Below are 11751 nucleotides of genomic sequence, written 5' to 3' on the forward strand. Positions count from 1 at the left end.
GACCTATGGCCAAACATCAACAACAAAGCATATATTCAACAACACAATTCATCATCAATACTCCACATACGATGTTCCCTTTCTCCTCAATTATCAAGACAGAAAATAAATGGCCACGACAAGGACCGATGCTTGTACACGAAATTAAACAAGATAATAGCCTCTACAAGGGCTTCACAACTAAATTAACTACTTCTAAAATTAACACATGTACTGTATCTACAAGTTGAAACTAGAAGTCAAGAGACTTACCTGGGGTCCTCTAGACTTACAATTTGCTAGCATTCCCACGGCGCTTCAAGTCCCTAGAATCTTACAACACGAAAATGGTTAAACCACACGAAAAAAATGCACAAAACACAATATGCACAATCAAACTAAATTTAACCCTAGAACTTTGGTCGCTAAACCGTATACAAGTCCCCGGCAACGGCGCCAAAAATTGATCGACGGTCGAAATCAATTATAAATCAACCCTCTTCGCAATAGCACGAATCATTGTAAAATAGGGCCATTGGTCGGGTAAGTCGAACCACTGGGACTGCGCTAGTCTAAGACAACCTAAATGTCTAGAATCATTCTTAGAATGATGAAGGGTTTATAAAGGTTTTGTTGGATGTCACTTAAGCTAGGAAATTAAAAGTGCATAAAACAATAAATTGCAAGAATTCAAGGGAGTGAAGTACAAGTAAAGAAGGCTAGGGAAATGAATCCACCTGCATCCCTATACACATGCTAGGTTAAGATTAATTTAAGGGAAAAACAACATATATGATAGTCATGATATATAACAATACTAGGTTGCTATAATATCCTCAAGAAGTTCATTCAAATAGAAAGGCAAGAATAAACCATCAAAGGTTCACATGATCAACTACCTAAACTAAAATGTAGCTTAGAACATGCTTACTAAGTCAAGGATTATCAAGCCCTAATTTAAATGGTGAATGCACATAAAGCTAAAAATCAAGTATAGACCATCAAAGGGAAACCCTAAGCCATGAACTATCTAGGTTCTCCAACTCCATGCCATTAAAACCATTCCATGATCTAACTTCCATTGTCACCATGGAAGTGCAAGCAATATGATTAAGAAAAGTAACCATCCAAGACAAGATGAATAACTCACAATAATCATTTATAAACATTCAACATTCATTACAACAAAAATGAGGCTCTTGATCATGGAAAGACTATCAAAAATACATTGTAATCCCCAAAAATAAACTATACTAACACATGCTTACAAGGGAGGGGTTTCATCACCTCCCTAGATAAGGAGTTAGTTACCCATTGCTGAGCTAGAAGAAGGAAGAAGCTCCATCCAAGACTCCATTTTCGTGCTCCTATTGTAGCACTCAAGAACACCCTCTTCCTTGCTCTCTACTCTCCTCTATCTTGCTAGAATATAGGATAATGTAAAATGTGTGGTCCTCCCTCTCTCTTATCAAGCTCAAGTCAAGGCTCTCTCTCCTCCAAGGAACACCTCCAACCACTTCATAAAGAAGGAAGATGGCATTGAGGAAACCAATGTGCAAGTGGCTGAATTGAGCCATTTCCGAGTGCAATCTGCCAGAATTTCGAGCACTCGAAGGGTGGTCTCGAGCACTCTAAATTAGTGTAATGTGCAACATGCTCTTCTTGCTCAGCACTGACCTACTTTGGTAAAATGGCTATAACTTTGTGCCCCGAACTCCAAATGACGATCTGTTTGAAGATTTACAGAGCTGATTCAGTGCTTTAAAAACTTCATGTTTTGATGAAGACCCAATTCTCAAGTCTGGTTGGTCGAAAATGGGGAGAAAAGCAGTACTTCAGTGCTGCCAGGCAGTTCTGCACACCTCTGTTAAGAAGATCATAACTCTCTGCTCCGAACTCCGAATGATGAACCACTTAAAGATTTGGAAAGCTGATTCAGAGCTCTAAATCTTTCATGTTATGATGGAAGTCCAGTTCTTGAGTTTGCTAGGTCGAAAATGGCGACAAAAATCAGGTTCTACTGCTGCCAGAAATTCAGAATTGGCACCCTTTTTGTTCAAAATTCCACAAGGCATCATTTTTGCTTCCTTTTTGCACTTTAACCTGAAAATGCACAAAAAACATGCAAATGGAGTTAATCTACATAAAATAATCAATTAATGGACTTTGTTAATGTAATTTAGGGCGCTTGAATATACAGTATTCAGCGCTTATCAACATCTCCACTTTCGGCCATCCCTTCAATTTTGCTGGGCTTTGTAGTAGTTTTCTCTCCACCTTCATCCTCCTCACTCTCCTCAAGTATTTCTTCTTCTTCATCTAGGAATCATCAGATTAGTTTCTAGTATTAGGAAGGTTGACAAAATTCAAAAGGGAAGATGAAAAGGGAAATTTGCAATAAATATATTTGTACCTAGAGATAAAGGCTTGAAGGAAGCTAAGATGGAGTCACAGACAACCATTTTGATTTTTTGTTCAAGTAGAAGAAATATAAGTTGACCACCATACATCAAATTTATTGGTTGACCGAGGCTTGCTAGTATAGCCTTAGAAGTTGAAAGTTGTTCTTTCCGCTACATAAGCTTTGTTAATTGCTGCAAATTGCTATGCATCGGTGAGCCTTACTCGTTGGTTAAAGAACCTGTTATAGGACTTACAAGGTGGCAAAGGAATCATTTGGGTAAAACCCATTTGTCTAACTAATTGGGCTGGATTGTAGAACTCAACACCGCAAAAGCTATTCCTTAGAGTGGGCTGGGCAATGCTATAATAAAGATCACGGGCAAGAAGAAAGCTAGCCCAAATGTTCTTCCAATCTTCCGAATGTTTTGTGGTAGACACTCAAGGAAAAGGAACCAACCATGATGGCATACGATTAAGGGAAGTAAATGGGTCAAAGAATCCATCATCTCTAGTTTCATATTGATTATAGAAATATTCAAAGTTTTCAGCAAAGCTGAAAGGAGAAGGGTCTGTTGTTGCCAGGGAATAGCATAAGAGGGATTTTCTAGTTTGAGTGGCTAGGGGTGAAGTTCTACTTTGAAAATACACTTTAAGCCACATCTGGAATAACCAAAATGGACCTTGGAACATTGAAAATTTTGAAAAAAGCAAGTCGTTCAAGCCTCTGTATAAGTGAGAAAGCACAAGAGGGGCCAGGGCCAAGTCTCCGTTTCTGGCTAAGGAAATGGCTACTTGGACAAAGTCTTTTATAACTTAGCTAGATAGAACACACAACAAATGGCCAGAAAGCCAACAGATCAGGAAAGCAATGTGTTCTTCTTCTTGAACTGGCCCGTTTTTCTTGCAATGTTTGATAAAAGGAAGATAAGAGGAGATGAATTTCTTACTTCCAGTGTTTTTGGTAGGAAAGAGAAAATGATCAATATAGAGTGTGGCACTTACATCATCTCCATGGGGTTTAAGACCTGTAATACAACAAATATCTCTCAAAGTGGGAGACATCATGCCACATTTAAGGTGAAGAGAATTAGTGGTTGAAGACCAAAAGAAGAGAGCTGGAAAGAGAAGGTTCGGATCAAGTGTAATAGAAGACTTACTAATTTAAATGATGTCAAATATGCCTTATTTTTTCCACTGCAAAGAAATCTTTTCATCTTTGGAAAGGCGACTTACCTAAGAGGACCAAGATGAGCGGTATGTTGGCCAATTTCTGATGTTGAAAGAAGGTTTCACCTTTTTCCCTTTCTTTGAGATAAAAGGAAATTCTGACTCAAAGGGGAGAGGGGATTTATAGGAAGGATAGAATTCAGCCAATTCAGAGGGGGCTACGTCAGTGAAAGCTGGACCCAGTCCAACTGAAAAGTCTTTGAGATCAACTAAAGGCTCGAGATGAAGTCTGGCATGGTTTAAAGACTTCAAAAGAATTTGAACTTGGTGGCTATGACTACGAGTTTTGACTTTGGTTTGAATGGAAGGGGCTGGCAGGGATAAACTAGTGGTTTGTTTGGAGGGATTCTTAGGAGCCATGATTCGTGACTGAGGTCTTTTTCTTTTAGGGTTTCTGTTTGGAGAGGAAAAAAGGAGAAGATAGAAGAAAAGGGTTTTGGCTAAGTGATAAGGACAGAAGGTATACATATATATATAGGAGTAATAAGGAAGGTATTAAAGACTAAAGACATTTTTCGAGGATTGTTGGTTGGGGTCGAAATTCAAAAGGGGAAGTCTTAAGAGTTTTGGAAGCTGAATGATGTACTACCATAAATAGATAAGAAGTCTATTTGAAGATGAAACGTGTTTAGCGGCAGGAAAGAGTAGCATAGAAAGAATCAAGAGACCAGCCGAATAACACGTGGAAGATTTGATTTGATTGTGGTAAGTCTCCGGAGTCCAAGGATGCCTTTTTTAAGAAGGATTAGTTGGAGGATTTTCGAAATTTAAAAAGGCAATAATGAGGATTGGGAAGTCTGACAGCACTAAGCCATAAATGGATAGGACTCCTTTGGGATACAAAATCAGTGATAGAGAAGAAGCCGAGGGAGCAGCCACATGTTACATTGAAATTTTCCCTTTAATAATTATCTCGAGTTTCTAAGGGCATATTCAGAAGGGGTCTAGATGGAATTTTGAAATTTAAAAGAAAGAAACAGATAAGATTTTTTATGATATGTTTATGGTTAGCGGCAAAAGAGATTGGTATGGATGGAACTCATAAGCCAGCTATAGAACATTGAAGATTAAGTAGGCCATGATGGCGAGGGTTCAAATCCCATGCCTTGTCATCAAGTTGTTCCACAAGGCATGGAATTTGAAGGGCATATGTTTACTCCATTATTTTTGTCCAATGGAAAGATGACAAATGGCAAATTTTAGCGAGTTTACCATATGGGGTTTCTACACTAATTATCCAATAAAAAAAGGCGTGACATGTAATTATTGACATGGGTTACCACTAGAAAAGAGAAATATGGCAAGGTCTAATGGAACTCACCACGCTGTTAATATATTCTTTTGGGACATTGAAATTATGTAGTTTCATTAAAAGAGTGATTGGTCGAGAGAAGTTCCACCACGTGGAATTATTGAATTGAAGGAAAGTGGTGAGTCCCATTAGGACTTACCAAGTTTGGGATATAATGTCCTAAAAAGGTGGCATGGAGTTACTATTATGAGTGCAATCTAATGAGAAGTTTAAAGTCACAGATTAGCCAACAAATGATTTATTAACACATGGCGAGTCTTATTGAACTTGCCACGGTGGATTAATTCTTTCAAGAATGACCAAGTCAAGGGAGGAGAACGTGGGCCTAGAATTTATCCTTATTTTTAGGAAATCTCAACGGCTTGTTCAGACCTAGTCAGTATTTGGTGCTGTAATTCTGCAAAACCGTGGGTTTAATATATTTATATATATATATATATATATATATATTAAACCCATGATTTAAAAGAAGTCGTTTGTGCCCTGAGAGCGTGATGCCATGAAAACAGGAAGGAATGTTTGGTTGAGGAAAGTTATAGAGGAATAAAGGACGTGGGGAATATCTGTATTTATGGATATATATTTATGTATCAGATATGACTCATGAAAGGGAAATCGCTGAAAGAAGAGACCACGACGCCATCAAGCAAGAAGGGAAAGTTTGATTAAGGAAGGTTATTAAAATATGGAGATAATGGTCAGCAAATGTGGGGGATGATGTATTCATGGATATATATATATATATATATATATATATTTTCCACGATGAAGAAATCGCTGAAAGAAAGGGGCCACAGCATCATGATACAAAGACCAAAATGGAAAGTTCAATTGGAAGGAAGTTACCCAAAGCCAGGAGAACGTGGTCTGCAAATAACTTCTATATACATGCATAATATATATAGAAATTATACAAAAGAAGGAAGGGATTACAAGAGATCGTGGAATAAGATCAGTTGAAAGTGGAAGTGTCTCATGTAACTACTACCACTAACTGAAAATGGTTGATGTGGATTTTAGATGATGGGTTTAAGGTGATTAAATCATGTATAAATTGGAGGAAGAATTCATGGAGGACGGAAGAAGAATAAGAAGACGTGGGACGCGTGTCAAATTGTGAAGAAGACAAGTGGAATTTCATTCCAAAAACTACCCACGGTGCAAGTTCGTGAATGACTACTACAAACATGGCTTGAGTTGTGCATCAGAAGAAATAAGGAACAAGAAGAAGTTTAACTGAAAAGAAATTACAACTGCCAAGAGAACATGGGACACTTGGCAGTCCAGAATAAGTTGATGTAGAAGCTGCTGAGTTGCCACATCAAGTTGTTGCATGCAATAAAGTGCTCTATAAATAGAGCACCCAAGGCTAGTTTGCAAACCCTGCCTGCCCAGCATACAAACACAGCATCTTTGCTATTTCATGTACCTTTCATTCCAGCAATGAATTTACATTATGTCTAAACCTAGCACTTTGCCAGTTCATGTACTTTCTATTCCAGCAATGAATTTACATACTTTTAAGTTAAGTCCATCACTTTGCTATTCTATATAGCTTTCATTCCCTGCGATGAATTTCCAGTCCTGTACTCCTTTTGTTACTTTCAGCCAAGCACTGCACATTAATTCTCTAATTTCCAAGCACTGCACTTTAACACTCTAATTTCCAAGCACTGCACTTCAATTCTCTAATTTCCAGTCATGCATTTCAGTTATCTTAATTTTCAGTCTTGCACTTTCAATTACTTTAATTTCCACCTTTGCACCTTCAATACCGTCTTCATTTCCATTAGCCATAGAATAGTTTGAAGTCCTTGTTCAAAGGCAAAAAAGACCCTTCGAAGGTGGTCATTCCAGACCTTCGTACAATCGCCTGATCCCTACAACTTTCCAACTGGATAACCATTCGGATTTCTACTTTTGAAACTATTGCAGTTCTTGGCATGCCCGCACACCATACTATTCTATTCCACATTTCCACCCAATCTGGAAAGTGGAACCAGCGCTTTCTCGTGAGCCGAACATATTGGCACGCCCGGCGAGACCTCTAGACAGATTGTTCAATGGCCGGTGGAAGAAGGCAAGGCAAGTCTATCCAAGACCCTTCCGAGATTGATGAATTGTAAGCCAGTAACCTTCCAACTGAAGGTTCACGGTTTACACCTGATGAAAGTGACATGGTGGAAAATTTTGCCCAAACCATGGCAAAAGGACTTATCATGGACAACATCCGCATGATGGCTATGCAACAAAATAGGTTTGCGCAAGACTAAGCAAGAGTCACTCAAGACTTAGCCAGAGTTGCGTAAGACCAGTCTAAGGCTAGCCAAGATCATGCAAAAGCCGCTCTAGTTAATGAGCGGAAGCTAGAAGAAATAGTAGACCGAATCTCTCAAAGGTTCGAGTCTATATTGGAATAGACCCTTGGAAGCACGAACCAAGGTTTGGCCCCTCAGCCAAACAATTCTGAAAAGACCCAACAGTCAGCTTTCCAACTCAGTAGGCCGGCTACTTTTGTTGAAGGCAGTCCCTCTCAATTACTTTAATTTCCAGCTTTACACCTTCAATATCGTCTTCATTTCCATTAGCCGTAGAATAGTTTGAAGTCCTTCTTCAAAGGCAAAAAAGACCCTTCGAATGTGGTCATTCCAGACCTTCGTACAATCGCCTGATCCCTACAACTTTCCAACTAGATAACCGTTCAGATTTCTACTTTTGGAACTATTGCAGTTCCTGGCACGCCCGCACACCACACTATTCTATTCCACATTTCCACCCAATCCGAGAAGCGGAACCAGTGCTTTCTCGCGAGCCGAACAAATTGTCAATTGAAGGAAAAAGAAAGAACAAATAATTATACTAGGTTATCGTTAATTTGCTTTCCTCTATTAATCTTTTTAAATATATTTACAAGTGTATATAGAATTCTCTTATGCACTCTATGTTTCTTAACAACTCTATATCTTTGTTAAGTATGTCTCTACAATTATCGTAATTAAAAAATATCAAATCAAAATACAATTATAAAAAAAAATTTTAATGAATTATGTAAATTAAGTTTTTTATTCACCATAAAAAAATATTAAACTTGAATACACTTCTAGTAGGAATGTACACGTATTCGGTTATGCCCGTTACCACCTTCTAGAAAAATATCGTGCTTCCTAACCCTAATTTTTCTTAAAGTTTTTATCAATTTTTAACGAGACAATTAAGTCTTTGGAGCTTCTCGACTAATTTATCATTCAATTTTAGTTTTCTCTACAAAGTTTTATTTTTCTCAGTAAATTAGTATTATTAATTTTTATTTGGAGATCATTGGAATACTTTTCTTATATTTTGGAATGTAATAAAAATATATATATATTACAATTTCTAAAAAACTATTATACATGTTTGAAAGATATCGATAGAATATTGAGATATTTAAACTTATGTGAAAAAGTATTTCAACGTAGAACTTAATGAGTTTATTGAAAATCTATAAGACTTGGTGGTCTTTAAAAGCAAAAGACCTTTCAATTCGCAGGAGAGGATATCGAGCTTCTTGAGTCCTACTTTTTAATTTCTTTAGAGTTTTATTAATTTTCAACTAGGCAAGAAAAGCCTATGTTGATCCTTAATTAATGTAGTCATTAGGAAATGACGACTACTTGGGCCATGCTTCCGCTACCATATCCAGCTATATACGGGGTCGACGAAACTTAGTCGGGGCAAGCCTAAGGATACTGGAGGGTATAAAAAAAGACAAGACTTTGCCTACTTCCCCGTTAGTAAGTCATTCTTACTTATTGCATAATCCAATCACAAATGCACCAATAATTAATAATTACAAAATCAGGAAATAATAAATAAAGACAATAATATATATATATATATATATATATATATATATATATTTAATAAATTCAATTATCCTCCTTGATTTCCTTATTGATCAGTTTCGGCGTATTCGCGTTCTATCAAAATATATACACACACGGAATAATCCTCGCCACTTTTCTCTCAAGAGTCCAGACAATCAGGTCCTAGGGTTTGTTCCAACCATCATCTTTTAGACAAACCATATGATGACAATGGAATCGTCGCTGAACCTACCTCGAGAAATCGAGGTGGACATACTCTCAAGACTTCCAGTTAAATCTCTTTTGAGATTCAGGTGCGTATCCAACCAATATCGTTCTCTAATTTCTGATCCCTATTTCGTTAAATTGCATCTCAATAGATCAGAGAACCGCCAGAAAATCTTTTCCTCTAATCCACCTCCCCAATTCATAGACTACGAAAGGAAAGCACTAGTGAAGTTGGATTTTCCACGGTGGAGTCGATATCACATCTACCAATGTATAATTGCTTCTTGCAATGGTTTGATTTGTTATGTTGTTGATGAATTCAAGGTTGTCATATACAACCCTTCCACTAGAGTCTGCAAGGAATTGCCAGAACCACCCATTGTTCGTCAACTTATGGTCTTAACCGTCTTATGTTATGGGTTTGCTTTTGACTCCTCTAAAGATGATTACAAGATAGTTTTGGGAGCGGGAACTATTAATAAATATGAGACTATCCGATTCTATATGTTTAGTTTTAGACACAATTCTTGGAGAACAATACAAGACCTGAGTCGTAGTTATCATGAAAGATTTTTCGTGCCTAGTAATGGAACCTTCTTGAATGGAGCTCTTCATTGGCTACTGATACCCAGGGTCGGCATTGATATACCAAGGGTAATTTTTTCTTTCGATTTATGTAAGGAGGTATTTAGTGAGATGTCCCTAGATAATATTCAGGGCAGAACGGATTTGTCATTTGACATATTGGGAGCTTTCGAAGGATGTTTGTATGCACTTTCTCGCTCATATGATGTTAATGGAGGATTGGTTGAGGTGTGGTTGATGAAAGAATATGGCGTGAAGGAATCTTGGACTAAGTTTATTACCCTCCCATATGACAGGGACAGACCCTTAAGTCACTTCGCACCATTGTGTTTCTTGAGTAATGGTAAACTTTTACTGAAGTTTGATCAATTGAAATCAGGATCCTACAACATTCTTGACACAAATTTTGTATCTTACAATACTAAAGGAAATACATTGACGAAAATTTTTAATTGTCCCCATATTTCTAGACCGATTTGGTATGTGGAGAGTCTGGTCTCACCCAACTGCATTGATGGGAATGATGAGCAGCCCCAGCACTTGCAGTAACATTATGTGGCCGACCCCATTCGTGTGGAAAAAATAGCAGTGATGATGATGTTGCTGTGGCTGATTTACTTTGTGTGTTTCTTCCTTCTCTGGAAATGGATGGTTGTTGAATACTGCGTTGGACGTTATACATAGAGACTGATCTGCAACTAGTGGGCTGATTTCCTTTTCTTTCTTGTTTTTTCCGTGAATGGTATGTTGAAAATCTGTGTTAGTTATATAGTGAAAATTAGACAAAGATGATTAAACCGTTTGAGCTATGATTATTTTGATGAAATTTTGTGTATCTCTTTCTTGTAATTTTTTGGGAGGTTTTCATTATCCTTTTTATTATAAAGTTGCTTGTACTCAAGCCACTTAATTATATGTCTACAATCAGGATGACATAATTATATTTTGAATTCAATTTAGGCACTATTTTTCCCGCACACATTAGATGTGGTTGATTAAACCAACCGTATGAATAGGTTTTTCAGTTTAATAGATCAGTCATTTAAAAGAATTTAATCGTTATTGAAAATATTTCAAAATGTGTCGTGCATTTTGATTAATGTTAATTAAGGGTGGTGATACCGATAATGGATACAAACCTAACCTTTGGCATCTGAACCTATGTTTTTACACTTGAAAACCCAACCCAAGTCTTTCACCACGGCACTAAGCCCCTGTTGCATGTTTGTCTACAAATTACGTACTAATTTTCTTTGTAGAATAATCAATGTGTTTTTCATTTCCTTTGGTTGACACCCCTAATGTGGTATACTGGTTATGTATTTCTAGATTTTGAATTTTTGATGGGGCTACAATGTGGTATCCCTGAGCTGGGCTTTGTTTTCTTGCTTTTGACAATGAGCATAAAATTGGTTATAATATTTAGTCTTTGATATGCTTTGTGGAGTTACTGGTTTTTGGTGCCCAAGGTTGTTGTTGGGCATTTAGACTTTTGCATTTGATGCTTCCCTTTGGCTCCATTTTTGTTCTGAAGGTTATATTAGCCAATTTATGGAAGTGATTTTTCTTTGTTTCTCTTGGTGGTTGTGGGGCAGGCCCTCCTGCTCTAGTTTTTAATAGTATATTGCTTAGGAAATATATATATATTTTGTCCGGAACAAAGCCAAGAAATTGACAAGATCTTGTTGGAAAATGACCAGATCTTGCCGGGAAAAATAAATTGGAACTCGCCAGAGAAAATGGTTGGAACTATGCCAGGGAAAATGGCCAGAACTAAGCAGGGAAATGGCCTGAATTACTCCGGGAAATGGCCCGAACAACGTTGGGAAATGACTAGAACTGGCCAGAACTACACCGAGGAACGTCAAGGTGCTGAACCATCTGAAAAACGGACCAAAACTATGCCGGGAAAAACCAACCGGAACTATACCGGAAAAGGAATGTGAAGAAGACATAGAGAATATGCTCCATAATAACACAAGAACATCTAGGCTGTGATACCATTTGCAAATATAAAATGCAAATCAAGAATAAGCAGAGGATGGAAAACACAAAGATTTACATGGTTCTTGCAGCAGTTAGCCATCCCCAAGGAAATGGGCAAGCTGAAATCACAAACACTTAAAAAGAAAGGAAAATAAATAGCGTTCGTGGACCCTGAAAACTCCGGTG

At 37.5% G+C, this 11751-nt stretch overlaps 1 protein-coding gene across 1 annotated transcript; it reads left to right on the plus strand.

The window, feature by feature from the left end:
• The first annotated feature begins 1085 nt into the window (after window positions 1–1085).
• LOC132273605 (F-box/kelch-repeat protein At3g06240-like) lies at window positions 1086–10473 on the plus strand. The gene is given in 3 exon segments (XM_059774584.1): window positions 1086–1098; window positions 3348–3409; window positions 8980–10473. Coding segments are annotated over 3 exon segments (1224 nt in total). The 3' UTR covers window positions 10129–10473.
• Window positions 10474–11751: the final 1278 nt, after the last annotated feature.

The sequence above is a fragment of the Cornus florida genome, unplaced genomic scaffold (genome assembly GCF_030987335.1).
Source record: "Cornus florida cultivar Cherokee Brave unplaced genomic scaffold, ASM3098733v1 CherokeeBrave_3.0.0_Hap2_Chr01, whole genome shotgun sequence".
Lineage (NCBI taxonomy): Eukaryota > Viridiplantae > Streptophyta > Magnoliopsida > Cornales > Cornaceae > Cornus > Cornus florida.